Source organism: Micropterus dolomieu, linkage group LG08, assembly GCF_021292245.1.
Source record: "Micropterus dolomieu isolate WLL.071019.BEF.003 ecotype Adirondacks linkage group LG08, ASM2129224v1, whole genome shotgun sequence".
NCBI lineage: Eukaryota > Metazoa > Chordata > Actinopteri > Centrarchiformes > Centrarchidae > Micropterus > Micropterus dolomieu.
This window is the reverse complement of record NC_060157.1, coordinates 27,923,685-27,948,519: the sequence shown is the minus strand read 5'-3', so window position 1 is coordinate 27,948,519 and position 24,835 is coordinate 27,923,685. Positions and strand designations below refer to the sequence as shown.

The 24,835-nt window shown below is 39.2% G+C and overlaps 1 protein-coding gene across 9 annotated transcripts in view; it reads right to left on the bottom strand.

Moving 5' to 3' along the window:
* The window catches only part of cfap74 (cilia and flagella associated protein 74), a 73,958-nt gene that overhangs the window by 7,605 nt on the left and 41,518 nt on the right, over positions 1-24,835 (bottom strand). For 5 of the 9 annotated variants that reach the window (XM_046056273.1, XM_046056278.1, XM_046056272.1 and 2 more), the window contains 12 exons: positions 21,990-22,077; positions 17,924-18,097; positions 16,180-16,313; positions 15,720-15,993; positions 13,848-13,982; positions 13,505-13,638; positions 12,895-13,023; positions 7,472-7,581; positions 7,319-7,374; positions 6,268-6,388; positions 5,910-6,067; positions 5,253-5,391 (listed from right to left, as the gene is read on the bottom strand). In XM_046056273.1, the coding sequence (XP_045912229.1) occupies positions 5,253-5,391; positions 5,910-6,067; positions 6,268-6,388; positions 7,319-7,374; positions 7,472-7,581; positions 12,895-13,023; positions 13,505-13,638; positions 13,848-13,982; positions 15,720-15,993; positions 16,180-16,313; positions 17,924-18,097; positions 21,990-22,077 (1,652 nt within the window). The remainder of the gene's footprint in view (positions 1-5,252; positions 5,392-5,909; positions 6,068-6,267; positions 6,389-7,318; positions 7,375-7,471; positions 7,582-12,894; positions 13,024-13,504; positions 13,639-13,847; positions 13,983-15,719; positions 15,994-16,179; positions 16,314-17,923; positions 18,098-21,989; positions 22,078-24,835) is intronic. The other 4 variants (XM_046056274.1, XM_046056275.1, XM_046056276.1 and 1 more) reach the window with 3 other exon arrangements.

Genomic DNA, 24,835 nt, shown 5'->3' with positions numbered 1-24,835 from the left:
GCACCCTGGAGAGGATTGTGAAACAAAACCCATTCAAAAATGTGGGGGAGATTCACAAAGAGTGGACTGCAGCTGGAGTCAGTGCTTCAAGAACAACCACGCACAGACGTATGCAAGACATGGGTTTCAGCTGTCGCATTCCTTGTGTCAAGCCACTCTTGAACAAGACACAGCATCAGAAGCGTCTCGCCTGGGCTAAAGACAAAAAGGACTGGGCTGCTGCTGAGTGGTCCAAAGTTATGTTCTCTGATGAAAGTAAATTTTGCATTTCCTTTGGAAATCAAGGTCCCAGAGTCTGGAGGAAGAGAGGGGAGGCACAGAATCCACGTTGCTTGAAGTCCAGTGTAAAGTTTCCACAGTCAGTGATGGTTTGGGGTGCCATGTCATCTGCTGGTGTTGGTCCACTGTGTTTTCTGAGGTCCAAGGTCAACGCAGCCGTCTACCAGGACGTTTTAGAGCACTTCATGCTTCCTGCTGCTGACCAACTTTATGGAGATGCAGATTTCATTTTCCAACAGGACTTGGCACCTGCACAAAGTGCCAAAGCTACCAGTACATGGCTTAAGGACCATGGTATCCCTGTCAGCAAACTCCCCTGACCTTAACCCTATAGAAAATCTATGGGGTATTGTGAAGAGGAAGTATTGGAAGTATCTATGGGGTATTGTGAAGAGGAAGATGCGATACACCAGACCCAACAATGCAGAAGAGCTGAAGGCCACTATCAGAGCAACCTGGGCTCTCATAACACCTGAGCAGTGCCACAGACTGATCGACTCCATGCCACGCCGCATTGCTGCAGTAATTCAGGCAAAAGGAGCCCCAGCTAAGTATTGAGTGCTGTACATGCTCATACTTTTCATGTTCATACTTTTCAGTTGGCCAACATTTCTAAAAATCCTTTTTTTGTATTGGTCCTAAGTAATATTCAAATTTTCGGAGATACTGAATTTGGGATTTTCATTAGTTGTCAGTTTTAATCATCACAATTAAATGAAATAAACATTTGAAATATCAGTCTGTGTGTAATGAATGAATATAATATCCAAGTTTCACTTTTTGAATGGAATTACTGAAATAAATCAACTTTTTGATGATATTCTAATTATATGACCAGCACCTGTATGTCTCCTGCTGTAACTTATACTACTAGTACTGCTGTTAAGAATTAATTTTATTTTTTACATAGCTTGTAATAAATGTGAAAGTAGTGTCCATGTAACTTCAATGGGTTTGATGTCAGATTCCACAGTTGTGGTCCAAATGTTGCTTATTCGGATCAGTGTTATTTATGAGGCAGCTATCATATTATACATACCTATGCTATATTCATGATAGTCCATATAAGGAATTTTGGTGAAAAAAACCTGTCTTGTCTTTCCATAACAGCTGTGATGCTTTTGTTGTAATAGTAGTAATCAGCAGTTGCTCAACTCAGAGCAAAAAGATGGAAAATTAAACCTCCACACTGATTAGAGTTACAAAATATTTACTGTAGCCCAATTAATAGTGGATTGTTAAAAGAAATCTGATGACAAAACGATATAGGTATCAAGAAACATTTTTTTTTTCATAAACACCTAATGTACACAAACATTCATTTTTGTATTGTCACTAAGATGCATACAGTTGAAAAATCATCTTACCAGTGCTCTCTGGTGGACACAGTTTGTAATGGTGACACTGTTTCTAAATTACCTTAAACCTACTTTTGCATATCTGTACTATTTCTTTTTACTTATGAGCTGACATATACACCAACAATTATATATCTAAGCTGATATCAATGTACTGTATCTTTCCAGAAATATATATATATACAACTGTTTATGTATTGTGATGAATTGAAGGAAAAAACAACATAGAGCCTCTTAAAAAAATGTGGGGCCACGATGAGGATCTAGAACAGCTTCAGTGCTCATTGTCATAGATTCTCCAAGACTGTGGGACCTACTGTAAAGATAAATGTCATTCTTGTGTGTCTTTCTTGGATTCAGAACTGGTGACTATGAAGGCCATTCAAGTCCTTTTCATACTCATCAACCCATTCAGTGAGCCCTTGTGTCCTGGAAGTTTTTGCATTTGTTGTTGTAGATATTCTCTGAGATTAAAGTGGAGAATATACGAGATAAAACTCACAAATTTACAGAAAAAAAACAAAGACATATTTAAGAGATAAAACACATAAATTTAGGAGAACGAAACTCTGATATTCTCTGAGATTATAAAATCAGAAATTTGCAAGAAACAAACTCAGAAATGTTCTGTGATTAAGCCTAGCTGTATAAACCAGATAGGTACATGGATAAAGCGGTTTTACAAAGTTTATTTATACAAGGTGGAGGTGTGGGGGGGCAGGCGGTCCAAAATAAAGCTATATTAATCCAGAATTGTACACGTAAAAATCCATAAATCCAAACAGGTAGAACTCCAAAAACACAGGGAAACACAGGTAGGACAATTACTGATTAATAAGTGGCCTGGGCGATATATCGGTATAATGAGGTATGCCGATATAATTTCAAAAGAGATATAAAATCAGACTGTTTATACCAATTTAATTTGATGTTGAGTTAATTAATATCTTATCTCCTTAAAGTCCTGCCAGCGTTTGCGTCTCTCTCCCTCAGCACACAGCCCCACACTTCCCCTCCCTCTGCGTCACAGACTCTCTAACAACATGGTGTGGCTCAGTGACGGTTTACATTGCTGAAAACCTAGCTTTTAAAAAGAAACCTTTCGCCCAGGTTTATTTGGCAACGCACTGTAGCATTTATCAGAAAAACACAGAGTTATTACATTATAAGTCACGACACGGTGGATATTTTACAAGCGTGGACCAGGTAAAGCGACGGTGAACACACCAGTCAGATATCATTCGTTAGCTACCACGTTGGTTTCGTTTTGATATACTATGTCGTCAACACGCCACCTCAACATGCGTCTCAGCTGCTGCTGTGAACAGAATTGCGGGTGGAAAAGTCCAGAAGTTGTTGTTTTTTTGCCGACTTTATACAACGTAGCCTACTACTGATAGAGAAAGTCACCGGAGCAGACATACATTCACATACAGGGAGAGAGAGAGACGGAAAGAAGCGGGGCACGCTGACGTGTTTGCAGCAGAGGTACGTTAGGTCTGTGAGTGTGAAGAGAACTGAATGGAAAGATTTAGTAAGTGAGTGACACTTAAATAAGGTGGAGAATGAAGCAAAATGACTTTCTGGTCCATATCGCCCAGCCCTTTGAAGTGACAAAGGTAAAGATAACGAGACACAGATGAAACACATTAGGGCAAGTGCAACAATCTGTCTGTCACTCATGTCTGTCTTCTTGATGCCTTAGTTCCCAGTTCAGTGTCTTACATATCTTCAGTTTGTGTTCCTTGTTGGTGTTAGTTTAGTGGGGATGTGTCTGCTTGTGTCTTGATTCGTTTATATTTATTCGTCTCGATCTGTTATGTGTTCAGTAACCTGTGTCATGTCTGTTCCCTCAAGTATCACTCTGCCTGGCTGTCTCTCTGTTCTCCCCTCTGCTCTCTCCCTGCCTGCCTGTGTCTCGTTAGTCTCATGTCTGTCACCTGTGTTGCTCCCGTCCTGCTCGTTAGTCCCTGTGTATATATACCTGGTGTTTCTGTTTAGCCTTTGTCTGGTCATTACAGTGTGCTGTTTGCTCGTCTGCTCAGTCTCGTTCTGCCTCGTTCTGCCTCGTTCTGCCTCGTTCTGCCTCGTTCTGCCTCGTTCTGCCTCGTTCTGCTTATCCCCCGTCAGTCTTTTGGATTTTGACCTGTTTCTGGATTTTTCTGTTGGATTACCCTGTTTGTGTTGGATTGTGTAATTTTAGATTTCCTGAACTCAGCCTGCTCCGCTCTGTGTCCTGCGTTTGGGTCCTACAACCTGCTTCACCACACACAAATCCCTGACAGACAGTTGACTTCATCAACAAAAACAACACATTTTAGCATTGAGTTTGGACATTGATGTGTTTATGGTTTTACTGTTCGTTGACACTGAATGTAATATACTGGAGGCCACCCCCACCCCCAACTTCCCTGTCCCTAATTTCACCTATTCCCATCTGGTCACCCTACTTGTATGACTATTTAACCTTATTCTTTCAGCTCAGTGTGAAGAAACGAAAAATCATTCAGGGTATAAAAAGTGCTCAAATAGTGGTCAAAAGACTGTAACTCAAAATTTACCTGCACTCAAATAGCAAAAGGATGGTGTTACATGACCAGTCTTTATAATGTGAAAATAAATGCAACCTAAAGTTACTGTATAATAAACAAATTCATATTAAACTTAATTTGAATAATAAAATATATGCTCATAATATTTAGCCTAACATAAAAAGAAAAATTAAACCATTTCTTGCGTCAGACTGTCTTGGAACTGACTTGGGAGCAATTAAAAAATAAAATTAAAAATATTTTAAAGCGGTATAAGTACAAGGTTTTAATGCTTCAGTCTCTGTTGTAGGATGATATCGGTATTCAAAAGCAGCCCCGCGACACACACAGCAGGACATAAAACAGTCAGCTGGATCTTCTACGAATAGTGATGCCATTTTCCAAGTGAATTGATTGGTCAGTAGGCAGTACTCTTATAGCGTTGATCTCTTATCTTGAACATAAACCCAGGGTTAAATCTAAAGTTACCTTGCTAACATTAAATCCTGCTGGTCCGGAAGGTCAGGGGGATAGAAAAAGTCATGGAACACATCAAAAATCCACAGTGCCTGAAGCACTTTGTACAAGAACAAAGCTGTTACTACACTAAACAATACTGTCATCACAAACAAAAATTATTTATTTACATTTACCAAGCAGACTAAGAAACCGAACTAAGGGACGTGTGTTGGCTTTTTATCTATCCTCAAATATGTGAGATTTATCTCGTAAATGAACCACTTTAATCTTTGAGAATATCCAAGGATTTTGTTCTTGTAAATTTGTGAGTTTTAGTCATGGTTTTAGCCTGTAAATTTACCACTTTAATCTCAGAAATTTTGAGTTTTCTCTTGGAATAAAAAAAACACTACAATGGCCCCAATACGCCGTTGTAGGTTTGTCCTACCGACCTGTATGTTGCAATAGTTTCAGGGTATAGTTCCAGCGGTGAAAACACGGCTAATGTTCTAAATGCTGTTGAAATGGTGTTGAAAGGACATGTAGTGCTCTGTCTTTTTTCGTTTAAGAGCTTGAAGCAGTTGAAGTTGTCAGGTGAAGCACTCCAGTGTTAATCACATCTTACCAACAGTAGGCTGGACTTGAGAGTTGATGTAACTGGCCAGCAGGACGGCCACCTTGTCAGCTCCACCCTGAGGCTCGGAGGGAGAGAGACTGGCCAGCAGCACCCTGAAACCCACAGCCACAGCTGAGCGGTTCTGCAGCTGCAGGCAAAACAAGGCTTAATGTCAGGTCCAAGTTCCTCAAAAGCATCAAGGTAATCAGTCAATATCAACAGTCAACACACTTGTTAAGGTCTGGATTCGATTGTTTTAAGAACTGCCCTTAAATTTGACATTGAAACACAGAAAATGTCTTCAAAACCACCCATCCATTGTCAACCGCTTATCCTGCGTACAGGGTCGTGGGGGGCTGACATCGGGCGAAAGGCGGGGTACACCCTGGATAGGTCGCCAGTCCATCGCAGGGCCACACACAGACAAACAACCGCTCACACTCACGCCAAAGGACAATTTAGGGTCACCAATTAACCTAGTCCGCATGTCGTTGGACGGTGGGAGGAAGCCGGAGCACCCAGAGAGAACCCACGTGGAGAACATGCAAACTCCACACAGAAAGGCCGGGGCAACCGGGGTTTGAACCCGCGACCTCCTTGCTGTGAGGCGACAGTGTTGTAATTTCTTTCTGATTCTTCTTGTCCGTTTTCACAATGTTGACTAACCTTCAGGACCTGTGAGGTGCTTTCCTTCTCCAACACGTAGCCAAAGTCAAGGAGACCTCCAGGGTGGGAGGAGGTGACAGCAGTGACCACACCTTCCCCGCACAGAGTCATCTCCAGGGTCATCTTTTGGCTGTGCACCTCCAGAGTCTCACAGTACTGCAGAAGAGCAGAGGGTGGGTGGGTAAGGTATTACTCAATATTCATACTTTTACAAAATCTTTTATGTGATTTGATGAAGACAAATCAATAGACTGATATGGAATGACAATTTTGGATCCTTCAACTTCATGGCATGCTCATAAGTTCTAGAAAAAAAGACTCCAAAGTGCTCAATGGCAAATTCTACACTGTTAACCCACCTTTTTCCCCAGAGATGGGCTAAAGGCCAGTGCCAGAGTGTGTTTTTCTCCAGGTCTTATGCATCTGAGAGCATTCAGAAGGGAAAAAGGGCCATGTATATCCAGCACAGATGACCTCAACTTGGAAATGGTCAAAGAAAAGCAGTGGTGTTGAAGTTGATTATTATTATTTGTAGTAGTATTATCCGCCATAATAAATAATGGTAGTGTACTAGGAAGTGTCCTTGACACTCTGTATATCTACAGTACACTCTGTGAAGTATTTTTTAAAGAAACACTTTCAGCACAAGTCCATATAAAAACAGTTAACAGGGGGCCCCCGGTTGCTGATTGGGTGATGGTGATGGCCATAAACTGCAACTTCCCAAGTTTGACTCTGGAGAACTTGTTGCATGTCATTACCGATCGCCCCTCATTTCATGTCATCTCTCTACTGTCTGCTCTCAAATGGCACAAATATGCCTCCTTCATTCTCATTTTCCCTCCTCATATTTCATTGCTGTGAACACCACATACTAAATTCCATTGACTTCAACTGTATTGTATGTATGGAGGCAGAAATCACAGAAATTGATACCTCAAAACCTGGGCAAATAAAACCTAAACTATCTGTTGGTGCTAAATGAGAAAAAACATTTCTGAACTAACCCTTTAATACACACATATTAAAGAGGGACTGCAGACCTCACACTATAGGGCATCGCAAGACTTTTACATGCTAATTATATTCATTCATGAATAGAATGCAACTACTCAAAGTAATGAAAGTAAAATGGACATGCAGCACAATTATCTGTCTTTCTAGTACTTGCATTTAAGATTAAGTCTGTATGTGCAAATGTTGTACATTTTTCATATAGCATGTTTAACATTTGTACAGGTATCATGAAGTGTGTATTGAACACAGACACCATCAAGAGTGATAGTAAGTGGTATAGAAAACCTATTTGCATTAGCAGTTTGAAACATGAGTTCTATAGTTTTACATTTTGTTTTAAGAGTTAAACTTTACTTAGACAAGCTGATCAATATTTGCTGGAGAAAGGATACATCCAAAGATTCCTTTGAAATGTTCTGAACTACAAACCGCTTGATAACTTTTTCTCCTGAAAATAGAAGGCACAAATACAACACAAAAATAAATACAGAATACACAAGTGAACACTTACAGTATGTGAAGAACCATCAAGCAAAATCACTCACCCACTGCCACCTGATGGAAGTCTATGATATTGAGTCCATTGTTGGATATTACCACTAGAGGAGGCTGTACAACAGGACACTGCAGCTTCAAATAAAGGGTATTGAAGGGACTGTGGAGATATTGGACATGACAAGCGATTAAACAATCAGCATGGGTAACAGCTCACACTCTTTACAGCACTGTAAATCAGAAAAATTAAATTAGAAAATTAAATTAAAAAAGTATGTTAATTCAGACTCAATTCTAAAAAAAAAAACTTGTGTTCAGTGATAAAAATTTATCAAATGCAATTCAAGCCTAAACCAGCCTAAAGCAGGGGTCACAATAATAACTGCTGCATCCAGATAAAACAAAACCTAATTTTAAAAGAGAATGAAATTTGGACTGCAAAGTATTTTTTTGTCACGACCAGTCTGGTTTCTGTATCCTTGAGGATAAAATAGTCCTTTCTCATTTGGTCAGCCTGTGTTGATTTGAGCTGAGTTTATTTTATTGGTATTACAACAGAAGTTGTTAGGAAAATAATTTGGTGAGCTATAGTACAAACAAGACAGGCAGCAGTCAACAGCTTAATGGACATATAAAAAAACCCATAAAATTCAAACAAATAAAAGCAGTGAGGACAATATACTAAAATAACTATTGATATAAAAATAGCAGGCACCTTAAAATACCAAAGGTTTATTGTTTATTCAAGCTGAACACATATTTATGTATTGTGGATATTGTGTTGGACCATAACTTTCCATGAAATGTTTTGATCTCAAAAATGTCTCATTATGATGAGCAGAGATTATAGTAAGACTAAAGAAGACATGTCCCAACTTGTTTCCCAGCAATTTTAAGTGGTGTATGGAATGTTCCATCACCATCCATTCCATACACACTATTGAAGACTATGATCATCTCTTTTGTTTTCCCAATGCTGAATTGAAGATTATTCCAAAAGTTACACCAGCTCGCAAGATTAGACAACTCCCCCCTATATGCTGATTTTTCAGCTGCAGTTATAAACCAATCAAAGAGGTCATAGATAGGTTATAAAGAGAGGTCACGGGACTGTTTCTTTATGTTGGATCACCTGTGAGAAGCCATGGGTAAAGTACTGTTTTTATCATGTGGTAATCCGTGAGTTCCTTACGTTCTCTTCAGACGTGTTGGCTATTACCACTAAAGCTAAATACCCTGTTCTTCTATTGACGGGATATACAGCGAGGTTAATAATAATCTTTATTTGTAGAGCACTTTTCAAAAACAAGTTACAAAGTGCTTTAACAAGTGTAAAGACAATAATACCCAAAATCAATAATACAGAAATAATACAAGATAAAATTAGTAAAATAGAATAAAATAAAAGGGATAAAATAAAGTGAAATAAGATCGGGAAAGGCTCTCCTGTAAAAGTATGTTTTAAGAAGGGACTTAAAAGAGTTCACTGACTCAGCTGACCTGATTTCCTCGGGCAGGCTGTTCCAGAGTCTCGGGGCCCTGACAGCAAACGCTCTGTCCCCCTTAGTTTTCAGTCGAGACTCTGGAACAGACAGCAGACCTCTGCCCGAGGATCTCAAGGTACGTGCTGGTGCGTATGGGACTAAAAGTTCAGAAATATAACAAGGCGAGAGGCCATGAAGAGCTTTAAAAGTGATCAATAAAATTTTAAAGTGAATTCTAAAACACACTGGGAGCCAGTTTAATGAAGCTAAAATAGGAGTAATGTGGTCATATTTCTTTGTTCTGGTTAAAAGCCTGGCAGCTGAGTTCTGTGATCACTACTCTGTTCCATACATAGAGTGTAAAAGTGACGATATTTTTTGCCATAGCAGAAATCTTGGGTTTTCATTAAAGTAAGATTACAATTAACAAGATTATCTCCACATATCAGCATGCTATTTAAAGGGGCTATTTGTAGTTCTTCAATGAAATTACTTATTAATAAATGTAAATTTTCACTGCCTTATAGTCAATAGGCTGTAGCTTCACTTAGAAATGAAGCATTCGCCTGTTTTCGCTGTTGCTTGGAACAGCCACTATTCTGCATCGGTATTATGTCAAAGTTGATTTTAGCCTGAAAGGAAATGATTTAACAGTCAGAGGTGGAAAATAACGGGTAAATACGTGTAAAAGTGCAAACACTTCGTTAATGTACTTAAGTAGTTTTTTTCCGTATCTGTACTTTACTTGAGTATTTTAGGTGTTGCAACTTTTTAATTTCACTTCCCTACATTTCTAAGCCGAAAAAGAACTTTTTACTCCTTACATTCAGCACGAGAGCTCATTACATTGTTATTAGCATGATAAGAAAGAAAAGCCTGCAGCGAACCTGAGTGGAGCAGCAGTGAAAAACAAATGTAAAACTGATAAAGCCGACTCGGTGCGAATCAATAGTAATCAAGTCACTCTCGTGCAGAGCCGGGCGGGCCCGCCTCACTCTCATGTCAAAGGTGAAAGCGAGTGTTAATGACTATCCTTCTGGGCACGAGAAGAGAAAAAACTCTATGAGAGTGAACTGTGGGAACAGCAGTCAGGTAAACTTGTGTTCTCCTCTCAAAGTCTGATGTCAGCAGATAATGTTAATGTGCAGCTGCAGTGAATCTCTATTCTGTCTGTCCTGCTAACCAAGCTGAGAAGGGCATCCCTTATCTGTCTGTGTCTTGGTTGCTTTCCAGCTTTTGTGTATGACCAATGTTAGAGTGAAATACAACTATTTATTACGTTTGATAAACGCAGACAGGTCACGCTGTTTATAAACTGCAGCTCAGAAAAGATAACCGCGTTGCGCATGAAAATGCGTATATTCACATGTATGAAATGAAACTTGTGCATTTCAGCAAGAAACATCTGTGCAGACCAGTCCAAACAATACACGATGTGATGCCAATCCGCATGGGCACACATCATTTCAAAACAATACTGTGAATATCTGTCTCTCAGTCAAGGTTTAGTTACAACTCTTGACTAATGCAAGATGGAATACAGTGGATTCACATTGACTATTAAAATGTTGATTAGGGGCAGACTGGGAAATAAGGATGCACATCTCAGTAAATAATAAGCATCACATTTTCAGCCAAGTCATTTTATAAATAGTATTTTATATTTGAAAAGGTATTGAAAGAAACCTGGGGGAGCCAGTTTGAATGGGCCTGATGGAGCTGATAACATTAATATATAGAAAATATCTATAATTTAGTAGAGTAGATGCTGGATCATCAGTCTGTACAAGAACTCCAGCCTCAGCCAGTACGAGCACAGCCAGCATTAGACACAAGCAGCTCATACCCTAATGGGTGCTGGGTCATTTGCTGCTCCACCAAATGTCCCAGCAGATTGGCCCCCAGTCTTAACAGACTTTATGAGGACTGCGTTATTGCGCAGAGGTCCATTTGAAGCCAACACTGGATTTTTCTAGAAGATGTTTCCATTTAGGCTTATTACAGAGGGAGGATTGTGGTGAGAGCATTGCGGTGTCAGTTTTGACTGTGCAGCACTGTGAGTCGCAGCCAGTTTGTGACAGAGAGTAAACGTAACTGGTAGAGTTTTGCAATATAAACATCTAAAAATTGAAGCCAGCCTGTTGTGTTTGGGACTGTGAGCTGCACTTTATCAGCTGCACTTTATCAGTGGTGCTGAAGTTACCGTGTGTGGATTTGAGATTTCTGCCTGATCACGTGTTTTCAGTTAGTTTTGGTTTCCACCTCCTTGTCTCATCTTGCTGCGTTGTATGAAAGGTACAGAGCCAGTGCTGATCTGCCTCTGAGCCGGAAACGTTGAAGTAACCGAGCCTGAAACCGAGCATGAAAGCGGTTGTGTCTCGGATTAAGCTCACCAGGAGACACGCCACTCAATCACATCCTCAACATAACTCTATGGGTTATGGGCTATCCCGCCCCTCCTGATAGAAAGCCAATGGTCTGCTTTTAACAGCCAAAGCGGGAAACATATTTTAGCCAATCGTGTGGTTCCACTGACGTAAGGGTCTGATGGCTGCCAAGTGGCATGACTTGCCTATAAGGACTTTGTGCTCGCTCATGAGTTTAAGCGAGCCCGCATACATGCACCCACCTGGTTGCTATCTTAAAACCGCACCGCTAGTGGCCGCTAAAAAATACAAAATGCCCTTTAAGAGTTAGTAACCACACATATACTAACTGTACTATAAGAAGAAAGCTAAAGCTGCTAAATGCTATGCAGCTCCAGAATTCATAGTTGATATCAAGACTGCATTACATGTAACCCCAGATCATCAGGAACCCTGGCCAGATTTACTGCATATCCATGTATTTTGTAGTAAAATAATTAACTGAATATTTGTTTTCCAGATTTTGGAATATGCAGTATTAAAACACAACATCTACTGACATGCTATGGGCTTTAATGGAATAGTTTGACATTTTGAAAAAAATACTTTTTATTTACTTTTACTTTTAATTTGCAAGAGGTGTATTCTTTAATAATATCTTCTTCTTTTTTTTTACAACACAAATTGATACACAGCAAGCCAGGGGTGCCTATTACTATTTTTACTGGTTCTGTGGATTAAATATAATGTTGCCATTTATGCTCTGCAATTAGCACTTAATGGTACATACACAATGTATGAAAAGAAGGGGGTCAACAGGGTTCCCAACATCTTATTTTTGCCATAGGACCCTATGGTATAAGATAAGATATGTTACTACCGTAAAACGTTGATTAATAGCCCAGGCTTTTATTTGCTGAAATCACTGAATTGACCCTGCCTTAGGGCTGGACGACATGACCAAAAATGTTATCACGATAAAGATTTTCATATTTTTCGATATCGGTAATTATCACGATAAGTATCAAATCGTTATTTCTTTTTTAAAGGCTGATTTTTGCTCCTGAGTGGAAGTTGAAGACACCTGATGGTTAATTGTGGTTTAAACTCTAAATTATGGTCAACACAAGATGCTAAACAGTGAATCACTTCACAAATCTGAGGTAGAACATAATTATGATAAAATCTTTGTCAAGAAATATGCACGAGTCAAATTAAGTAAAAGTTTTTTTTGGTCCCTTTTCCCCCACAAAATAAAAAAAATAATTTGTGTATGATTCAAGTGAATAAAGTCAAACATTTATTGAATATTTATTGAACATTTGTTATATTGTTATTGAAAAAAATTATATTGCGATAATTATTGTTTGGCATATTGTATATATTGTTTTATTGTCCAGCCCTACCCTGCCTATATTTGGGACAGGCTTTCATGGGGCCATGGTTTAAAACAACCGGCTCATATTAAGGTTTTAGGACTGCATTTATATGAAAATATTGCAAAGGGACTTTGGGAATTCCAGGGAAAGTCCCAAAGATTAAAGACACAACATGACAGAAATCTGACATGACAGGGTGTACAATGTGTTGTACAGAGCTGTATACAGGCTGACTCTGTGCTACCTCCATGTTGGCTGTTGGTCTTCCTCTGGAGGCGCTCCGTCTGACACAAAGCAGGGAACGGTGTATTCACTGTGGCGTTGGGTGAAGGAGTACAGCAGAGAGACCCTGGCCTCTTCATACTGCTGTGACCTTGACAAGAAAAGACTCAGTACATTAAACACATCAATAAATTCAATCCCCACACTTGCACAATGAAGCCCCTTTCATCAAAGTTTTCAAGCTCTACTGAGATCATACTATATATGGTGTGATAACTTCAAATGAAAAGAAATGGGAATATTGATAAAATCACTTAAGTACTGGAAGAAGAGGGAATGTACAAGCATGCTCTGTGTGTAACTTTTTTCAGTGTTGTTGGATCTCAGAACTCCAATTTATTAATTGAGAGACACAGAGAGGCTTTCAGGGAGAATGTAAAAAATGTTTCCTAAAGAATAATGGATTCTCTTTTTGCAGTACTACTGTCTGATATTTGGTTATATAATATCAATTGATGAAAATCTGCTTCACTGGCATTACAGTCCAGCAAATTAGATGTTATATTTGATACAAAGCAAGCAATTAGATTGAGGAAAACAATCATGTATTTTTAAAAATGAAAACATCCTACCCTGGCTGTATGTCGGCAGGATTTGGTGATTCGGATAGTTGGTCTGTCTTTGGGCCGTCTGGAACCTTGCTGATCTTTGGACTCACAGATGCCTTCTTTCCTTTAGTAGTACCCACTGGGAACACCTTTTTATTCTCAAAACACACACACACACACACACACACACACACGACTAATGGTTCATTCTAATGTTAGCCTTTACATTCTGTATAAACATCAGTATGTTTACGAGAGTGAAAAAATCAATAAGCTGAAGATGTGCTCAGATTTAAAACCTTTGTGGCAGCACAGACTCCCTCACACTAGCAATAGGTGACGGAAGTTGGTGTATGTATAGTCATACCTCATGTTCAGCATATCTGTTCCTCTCCAAATCCTTCTCACAGAGCAACCTGGCTCGGTGGAGGAGACGCAGTACCTCTTCTTTGATCTCCTGGTCTAACAGTCTGGGTCTGAACGTAACCTGGACCATACATCTCTAGGTCAGACGAGAGATGGTAACATGTCAGGAATTACTCAGATTTATATGATTTAGCAGTCACACTGGTTATTATTGTGGATTTTATTTACACATTTCAAGAAACTTTTAAATCGGATTCAGATTTCAGTGTTTTTTCTCACTGGGGATTTTTTTTATTTAAAACTCCATTTCATACTATGAAATGGAGTTTTAAATTAGTTTTAGGCAGTCTGCTGTTCTGGGGTTTCTCTAGCGTGGAACAATTCAAATGGACTGAGGATGATAATCCCTCTGTTTTCCAATTGCAGACTATTTACTGAATTTCTCCCACTGGGCCTCTGTTATGCAGTTGAAAAAATGAATGCAATGGATAAATTGTTTCACAACTGACAGAAACAATAGGAATTCAACTTAACTGTCACATCCATAACAATGAATCGCAATGACTTTCAAAATATCTATACTTTGAAATTGAGCTATGTCCAGTCTGAAATGATATAAAATGAACACTAAATTCATGGTTTTGCAGGATAGAATGCAAAATAAAAAGCATTTGTTCACTTCTATCACATATCCAGTAGAGTGCATCATTACACTATAAAGGCATCTGTTGTGAGCCAATGGCAGCTATGATGGCTGTTTGTTTCACTGTAATTATGTATAACTGAATTGAGTTAAACAGAGACATCATTATGTCTTTGTTGCAAATTGTCATAATGAGGAAAAAATGTACTTCTTGGTCCCAGGTTTGGTTTCCTACATAGTAAAATTAAAGGCTATGTTTACAAGCTCAACTCAAACTATTTTGATTAAGTTTAGAGTTACAAATAATTAGAGTTTGATTAGGATCATATTATGTAGGCACAGCCTTAAACTTTAATTATGGTTTTGCAACTATGTTAGGATGAGATTTTGGCCAGACATAAAATGAGAACCACAACCTCAGGAGATCAGGCGCCAAAGGAACAGCGGGTGGTGAGGAGGGGGTCCAATTAATATTAGGGCCAAAATATTCAGCTGCCCCATGATTGTGCTAAAAACATGCTTGCTTTGAACAGGGTCTTGCAATCCACAGTACAGGGGCACTCCTGCAGTTTAGTACATTACATTTACTCATTTAGCTGACGCTTTTATCCAAAGCGACTTACAATGGCTATATATGTCAGAGGTCGCACGCATCTGGAGCAACAAGGGCTTAAATGTCTTGCTCAGGGACACATAGGAGGATGTGTCACAGTGCGGGATTGAACCCCGTTCTCGCGCACCAAAGGCTTGTGTCTATCCACTGCTCCATCACCACCCCTAGTAAGGCACTTCCATTAATTGGGGGGAATTTTTTTTTAAATGGTAAAATTCATTGCAGACCCTTGTATAGGTCATTTCCCATCCTACATTTCCCTGAATACAACCAAAGGCATGAGCATTAAGGTTTATTCTTGAAAATAATAATCTGATAAAAAAATCTTAACTGATGGTCCACATTTTTTCCCGGAACTTTCAACTGCATTTCATGACCATGAGATGCAATTAAAAGCAATCAAGCAATCCCATAGCATCTTTTTATTAGACTTTACCTGCCTGGTAAATGCCTTATACCACACATCAAAATTAAAACAAAAGCCGTCTGTTAGACATTTTTAGTCTTCAAAATACAGTTTCTCTGACTCTTCAAGACTAGTAATTTGACCCTTAGGTGGTAAATATGTGCCGTGCCCCTTTACAGTCAGAGCAAAGATACTTTAAAAGGTATTGCACCTGTCCAGGAAGCAGGCTGCCCGCGGAAGGAGTGATGCTGATGTCTGTATTCTTAGGTGGGGTGAAGGAGAACAGCCTGGGTGCTACAGGGGCCATGGTGTCCTTGACCACTGGAGGGATTGGTTGTTTGATCTTAGGGTTGGTTTGACGGTTGATCAGGTAAAGTATGGCAGTGGAACGGTCACCTACTGCTGTGGCCCCAAACTGGACCAGAGAATGGGAGAGCTCCAATGGAGGGCGGACACCCACTGCTCGGCAAGACAGAAGGAAATCTCTGATGACAAGAAAGAAGAAGTTCAGTTGTATATTAATAAATATGGAATATAATAAACTGAATCATATTCATCACATCAGACATGATGATACTGATTGAAACCAGATCATTCTGGATATATTGGTCCTATATATCAACAAAACCACACATATCACATTTAACTTACACACAGTATTAAAACTTAACCTGTTAATTCCAGATTTGCAGCTGAGTTGGAAAATGTACTCTTTGGCCTTGTTGGCACTGAAAATTAGATCAATCTCCAGGGTCTCTTGTGGAAGCAGAGTGCCAAAGCCATCATTGGGCTGGACCTCAATAAACTGCAGTGTCAGAGAACACAAAAAACATATTCATCATCTGTTTTTTTGTAATAGCGAATCAATTTATTTACATTCAGTACTCATCTCTCTATTGACCTTATGCATTTCAACAATAAGCAAGATTATGTTATTTTGTCTTTTAACTTGTTTACACTGAAATGTGTAGATTTACATCCACTGCTTGTGCTTAAATTTGAGCAAATCTGAACAGTCAATAATAACATAATAATAACATACAGCGATAAAAACTGCCAGAGCTGGAAGAAAATGAGAGACTTTCTTCTATAGCAGTCTGACAAACACCAACTGCTATATGCATAGCTGTGCTAATTAAATTCGTTCTCTACCCACACACCACCGGAGATCAGCTGGTCATTTTCCATGTCTATAATATATAAGCTGTATAAGAAGTTGTCAAAGTGGCTGGTCAAAAAGGTGTGCTAAAACAATATTTATCACAGTAGACACTCATCTGGTTAGTTACACTATTACACACAGTCCAGTTTTTCATGTCAGGGGCTTATTGTGTAACAATCTAATTATTCCAATTATATTATCAATAAAATATATGTTGTCTTACAGAGTTGGGTAAAAATATGTATTTTAATTAATCTTGATAAATCCGATTCCAGACCAACAAATTGATAAATAGTAATGTTAATAACTTACACCATCATACTGATAAATTAGCATCAGTGAAATTGTCAACTTAGAAACAGCTACTACAACACACTACAAAGTAAGCTAGTTGAGCTAATTGTAAGATAGACACAGAACGTAACTTTGTGCCAAAGATCGAAAGGACGCCAAAGATATCTGTGGTGTCAGGCCATATGACCTCAAACAAGGCTTGCATGTAATCCAACGTAATTTTACCTTAGTGATAACAGCCACACTGTTCAGTCGCTCACCACATCAGAGCTGTATTAAGTTATTGCGAATGCAAACTGGACATCGTGACGCTGCTGCCTCCCATTAAAAACGGTCAACTGATGAAGCTCTTTTTCATTGCATTTAGCATTTTGGTCAGTTTTTATCAGGAGATTGGCTTCGCAGAAGGGAGCAATGTAACAAGAAGAAACAGCCATGGCGAACTGTTGAAGATGAAGAGCTGAACATGATAGGCTGCACATCTCCAATTTCTCAGCAAAGCAACAAACTTTATTAACCCCTGCTGTTGTGTGGAAACCAACTTTTGCCATGCGCACCACCAATTATCATTGAATGACTTCTTAAATAAAACACAGCAAGTTTGTTTGGCTGCACTGTAAACTGATATACCAGTTTCTCTTATGTTGTATTTCAGCTCCTCAATGGGTTTGCTGAAGTGCTGAACTGAATTAGCCAAGCTAACCACGGGTGACATCCAGGACTGAAATCTTAAGGATTACAACTTTAAGGGTTGAGAGCAAATCTCAAAAATGGGAAACCTGTGACAGGAATTTCCAAAAATTAAGGTAGTATCTTAATGACTAAATGTGAGTCTCCTACACACCTAATATCATTAGAAATACAGCTCTGATAAACATTTCAGTGACTAATAGTATCTGCAACAAAAGATGAGGTATCCGCGACATTGTAAACTTAAATTATAGAAGTTCTCTGAGTACCTCTGGAACACCCAAGAAGCCAAAATCCTGAGGCAGCAGGGACAGGTTGGTAAGGCGGACGCTGCTCTTGACAGACTGGTAAATGGAACAGTAGCCAAAGTCCACATCAGTCCGGTCAAACTGCAAGTCTGAGGAGGTCACAACTGCGTGGACTGTGAAATGGACAGGCTTCACCTGAATGTACAAACATGAAGCATCTTTACAGGTCTTTGGACAGTTTTCCTTGAGTGGAACATTTTCCCACCAATGAAGAAAAATCAGTTTCCTTTAAACATATTTGCTTTTTCCCCCCTTTAATGCCACAGCATTGCAGTTAATCTAGATAAAATTTATTTCATTCTAATATAATGTTTCCATGTCTATAAAAAATCAGGATGGTTTGATTTATGTAATACAAATGGTTCCGGTGGCTGTTCTGAAAACTGCTCTGCACTGGAATCAAATCTTAATTATACATATTATTATTCATATTCAGATTGAATAAAAAAAAACGTGAGGAGAACTCAGGTAAAGACTGCAAAGACATGACCATGGGACTAGCATGGACTGATGTTTTTTTCTATTTGAAAAATAAGCCTTCTTAAGGCTGTTTCAAAATTTGAATATATCCAGCTGAAACGCAGCAATGCTTTTATGCATATAGTCCTCCTTCATCACTGAGCAGCTGAGATGCAAGACATGTGTGTGTGTGCGTGTGCGTGTGCGTGTGCACCCCATAACAGAGTATAGGCTCAAAGTTTTTGGTTGGTAGGATGAATATATTGCTGGTTGTGGTCTTTATAAGGGATTTATTGGCAATAATAAAAAAAGGAGTATCAACAGCCTTATCCTTTAACACTCCTTTCGGTATGTATCTAAAGCATAGAAAACTAAGTTATCTTATGATCTGGTAAGAGGTGTTTTTCTTCTCAAGATAATGTCTTCTTGAATCATGTCAGTGTTCAGCAGATGACCTTGTTTATCGGTCTCTGCACCATTGCTTTCCTGGCTGCTGTTGTGTCTGGTGACCATACAACAGTGTGTGTGTGTGTGTTTGCGAGCAAGGTTTAATGCCAGGTACTGAGGGCCAGGGACTGGGAGCAACAGCTTTGGTGCTCCACAGGAGCATCCTGGCCCATGCTTTGGCTCTGTGTCAGAGCTGTGCTCCCCCCACAATCCTCTCCTCTCCATGCCCTGGTAGAGACAAGGAATAGGGGGGTGATGGGGAGGGAGAAGAAGGTGACGATTTGGCAAGAAGACTGACCAGATTTAGTGAGAAAGAGGACTGGCATCAATGCAACACGAATGTCTAAGCAGCTGCTCTGTGTTTTTTTTTAAAAGTCTGCAGCTTACGAACCGAAGGAATTTAGTTGGTGTAAGCACTTTATTTTCCACTTCAAATGCTTCTGAGTTGACTGTTTTCAAATATTTCAAAATGCAAGTTGGACTTTGAGAAGAGGATATTTAGATGTGTGCCTCTCGAGAGGAATGATTTAAATTTTTGTATGAATTGCAAATAGTCTCCTTATAAATGTTTGTTGCAACAGACACTAGAGCTACAGTATACCAACAATCTATGATGTGGACCTATCTTGTCTACACACACACATTTATATGCATTGTCATGATGTAGTGATGGTATGATAACCAACATTAACATCTTGGTAAAACACAAAGTAAGTGTAATAAAGTTTTATTATAAGATCATGATCACATCAAGACAAAACACACAAATAATTTGGCTATCAATTGTCAATATAATATTGTACCATGGTTATATTTGTCATAATATTGGCCAAGTCCCGCTGATAATATAAGAAATGCTTGTTGTCCTTATTTGTTTTTAAGAAACCCCATTTAAAACACTTGGACAACAGACATGGAAAGCTTTGTTCAAATATTATTTATGTTTGAAAGTTACAAAAAATGATCAAATTCGGTTATGTGCGTTTTAGAAAAATAATAGTTCTCACTTTCAGATTCGAGGTCAATTTTAGTGTTTTATTCCTAACTACAAAAAGTAAAGCGTTATTTTTTTTTCCTGAGCCGGAGAGGGGAGCAGAAATGGGGGGTGGGGGGCACAAACATCACACAAACAGACACCACAGAGAAAGAGAGTGGGGACAACGGGAAACAACAGAGGACAACACCAATTGCAGAAAGTGAAGACCACACATGAGAACGGGGAGGGGGCCTTGGGGAGGAAAAAAAGGGGGGGGTTGGGGGGGACAACAAGCCGAAAAATCAAAAAACAACAGAGGGAGAATGAAGAGGAGAAACAGTCAAGCAAAATAAATAAACAACACAGCACAGCCATGAGAAGGGAAATATTGGTTAATTTAAATAAATAACTTATTTATATGCATAAAAAATAACACGCTACAAGTTGACAACCTAAATTTGTCTGTGTGTGTCTGTGTGCATGGAATGTAGTTAGTCTCAATATGTTGCTATAAAAAAAACAAGACTAAATTAAATAAATCAGAAGAACCTCAATGAACTGAACTACAAACAAAGAAATAAAACTAACATAAAGTTGCAGATCAATATTTACAGATTCTTTCCAGCTTCCTCTCTAAAAACTGAAAAGTTGGATTAAACCTCCTGAACGGTTAGCAACGTTAGTGAGAGTGGGACACTGCAACAGCGCTGCATAGACCAGCGGCATGCAGGCAAAAACCCAAGCAGCCAGGGCAGCAGCACCCCTTAACCCCCCCAGAGCGCAAATTTAGCTGCGCAGGGGAGCCCCGCAGCCAGGGAGCGAGACTGCAGGAGAACCAGGGCTGACAGGCCCCCAGCCCAGCGCAATCCATGGTTGATTTAAAGTGTTGGGGTAATCAGAAAACATGTTAATCTTTTTTAAAAATGTAATCTGATTTGTTTAAGTTTTAATGGTGTGAAATTATGCATGTATGTAAAAAATCTAATTTGATTTTGGTTAACGGCATGACACAGGAAGTTGTTGTAACTTTACTGTACAAGCTCAGATCGGTACCAAATTTTACACGTTTAATAAGTGTCCCACCCTGAACAAATGCCAACATTGAGCCATAGTCATAGCGCCACCTGCTGGCAACAGGAAGTGACCTTTAACGAAGCATACCCCGTGGCAAATTTCACCTACATGTATGAAATTTCTGTGGCACATGTATCATGTCCAGACACAGGTTGGCCATATCAATGTCAAAACTGTCCCAGAAAATCCTTAACACATTGATGCCATGTTATAAAACTTAACGGCGCGGCAGTGGCGGTGGAGTGGCGGCAAAGTTAAACGCTTTGCCATGACACAGGAAGTTGTTGCTACTTGACTGTACATGCTCAAATCTGTACCAAACTTTATGTGCTTGATAACTGTCCTGCTCCGAATACATCTACATATCAAAATAGTCAAAGCACCAAGTGCTCAGTAGCGCCACAAAGGGGACCTAAAAAGTGACTTTTTAACAAACAAATTCACAGCCGCACCGGTATAAAGTATTAAGTCTCCAATTGCTCCAACTATCTAAATTCTCTTTGAAAATGACTCAGACTTTTATTAACCTGACATATAGTATCCCTTCCCACTTTGCAACTCTGTGTATGTACATTTATGTCTTAAGTCTGTGAGTGTATCCATGTTTTATGTGTTATATTCTGTTATACATGATATATATGATGACACTGTATGTTTTTATATATGTTGTATATAACCCCTTTTTGGAAGGCATAACATTTTATAAAAATAAATACATGCATGAATAAAACGGAGGGTTAGCACATAATACGTAATCCATGGAATATGAAAAGAACACATGGATTTCTGTTTTCCCATTTTCAGCTTCTGAAAACATTTTCAGTGAAACAATATGGAATAACCTTTATGCTTTGCTTATTAGCATCCATGGAGTAACAGGGCCTTGGGGGTGGGAGATAATTTTAGCTTGTTATCAGCAAAATAGGTTACAACCTTCAGTGGTGCTGCTTCTGTTAGGGACAAAGTAGGACACAAGCCCTGTATTGCATGATAAGTACACTGTTTTTAGGAGCACAGGGAGGATTACTGCAAAATGGATTGTATGTATTCAGTGTATGATATAATACAAACCTGGCTTGCCACTTGCACTGTCACTGGAACCTCTAGGACTCCTGTATCTATGTCAAAGAACCTCTTGGCATCTTTAGATAAGGAGCATCTATGAGAGTAAAAAAAGACAGGTACAGTAAGAACACATACTATTATGCAAAGTGGCACCTTCTCATAAATATGTTTTGTTTTTTATGATGTTCATGAACAAAGTGGAAGAAATACACCAATTAGGAGCTGATAATAAACACATGACTGCAACACATTTTTTTCAGTACATCAGATAACAACAGTCAGAAGCCATGAGCAGCTGCCGAGCTTTTCAAAGAAAGATACATATTCAGACCCTGAAGACCTATTACTTTACTTTAACCCACGACTGTAGGATCGGCTCACCGGGGAAAGCAGGAGAGGGATGTAGAGCGCGCCTCCACACTACTGTAGGTTGTAGCCATGGTGATGGGAGACGTAAGTATGATTCAAAGAGGCCGAGTAGTCATGTACAGGCTTATGTAAAACTCCAGTCTGTCAATATAACTATACACTGTTTATATGTATGTATAGTTCATTATCATGTAAATAGTGGTCAAATTTCAAATGCTGTTTGTGGCTCAGACCCACCCCCCACCTCTTGCTTTCTCCTTCTCCCAACATCCTTCTCTTTTTCCCTGTTTTAGCTCCCTCTGGTTCTCTGCTATCAGCTGTCTTCTCTGTCTTTCCCTCTTTACGCGCTCTTAATGCTGGTTGAAGGCTTGAGAGCTAATGCTGTAAGTGTCAGTGGTTTTAAGGCTCTCCAGATGTCAGTGTGTTTTTTTTTAAACGCTAAAACCAAGCCTCGCCTTCAACAAATCTGTCAGCTTCAGGTTCGAGAATAGGTTTGTATTTCATATTTCCCAGGCCTCACAACAACACCCTTGACTCAGAGATAAAAACGTCACTTCCTTCCACATCAAAAATTAAATCTCAGCATTTACAAACGGGAGTAATGAGAAAAAAAAAAAAGTTATTTTCTTCTCTCCTTAGCTTGACCAATGAGAGCAGAGAGTGTATTTAAGGAAGCACTCTTGTTCTGCCTGCAAATAGAATCACTGCTGGAGAGTCACTCTTGAATTAGCTTGGCAGGGCAGAGTGGAAAAGCGTGGTGGGACATCGCCAGGCCCATATGCTCGGGAGAATATTGTGGATGCATGCGGTTTCAGATTTGTCAGTGTCCTGCACAGATTTACTTATATGCGTTTGTTCTCTGTAGCCAGATTATCCACAGCTTTAATGATACTTCTGACATTAGTAGAGGACATTCTAAAACTGAAAGAGTTGTTCTAACTTTATGGGACTGCTAAGAGAGCTGCAGTGCATATCTCTAAAGGACTTCGCCTAGAACTACTGAAATGAGTGGGCAAAATGTCCATCCCTCAAAAGGAGTGACAATCGTGAGGATCACTGAAAATCCATGACATATTTATTGGGACACTTTAAGAGCTTATGATTTTAGGAAGGTGGCTGCTTTAGTGCTTCATTTTACCTGATAGGAGCAAATATAATATCTTCAATATGTACTCCTGCTTGGATTTAACTTCACCATTAAAAAAAAGTGATTATGAAAAGGATTACAAAACAGATTAAGAGGCTTAGGGATTTTTCACTATGGGGAAATGGAGGGGCAAAAACTACAGTAAATGACGTCAAATCATGTTAACCAATGAGTTTATTTTGTTTGTTTGTTATCTTGCAACTCATAGCATCATTAATGTTTTTGATATTGGTGTGAGCAATGAACTAGAAGTGAAAGTACTGGTTGAGCTGTTTGGTGTAATCTGTAGTAAATCATCCTTGTAATCTCCCTTTTATCAGCTGGAACTGGCGGGGTAGGACATACTCCCTCCCTCTTCAGAGATTACATTTGAACAGTTCATTCAAGCCACCCCATTCTAATGATGTTGTTATCGGGTTTCGGTTTTCTTCCGGTCTCAAAATGTGTCCATGCAGAATGTTTTACTTGACCCTGGAAGCTGAATTATTGTTTTTATTTTTTGTCTTACTCAACACCTTGGAAAAGGTTACTCACTAAAGATTTCAGTCCCAAGTTAGCCAGGTCACATGACTAAGCAATTTAGCTCACATGCTAATTTTCACATGTCAGTTAAGGTTCCACTCTAAAACACAAACGTGGTGTTGTGAAACACCTCTGATTTGATCAGCAATTTAAATAAGGTTACTTCGTTGCCTGTTAGCCCAAGACAGATAAAAAACTGACCAATCAAAGCTCTGTAGATGATATTAAGAGTGTCATCCAGGTCATAGTTATCCAAGGAAGGTTAAAATTTTAACCGACTTACAGAAATAACAACTCTAAATTAGTATCTTTCTTTCATTATTACCAAAAACAGTAACTTCAAGCAACCACTGTCGCAGCTTCTGTGTTGAATGAAAATGATAAAATAAAAAATAACTCTGCTCACCCAAACAGAAATTGCCTAACATGAACGCAGTGTCAGGGTAAATGAATGAAGTTAAACGAAACAGCAATTCACTCTGATTATTAGGCTGTCACTGCCCATCGGAATTCATATCTGCAGGAGTCCTCTTAGCTGAACAGGATCACAAACAAATGAACCATTGACCTTGATATTGTAGAGAGGGGATTATGTGGTGTATGGAATAATGCTCTGGATATGTGAGAGAAATGTGGGATGGATGGTGAAAAATAAAAGTGGAGGAAGACAGGCAGAGAGGGATGAAGCAAAGGAAAGATGGTGAAGGATGTGGGCAGGCTGAGCGCAATCCTTCAGAGCAGGAAGCAAGAATGTGCTCACCCTCTCCCAAAAGCCTGAGGAGGGATGGCAAGAAGCAAACACCTGTGTAAAGAA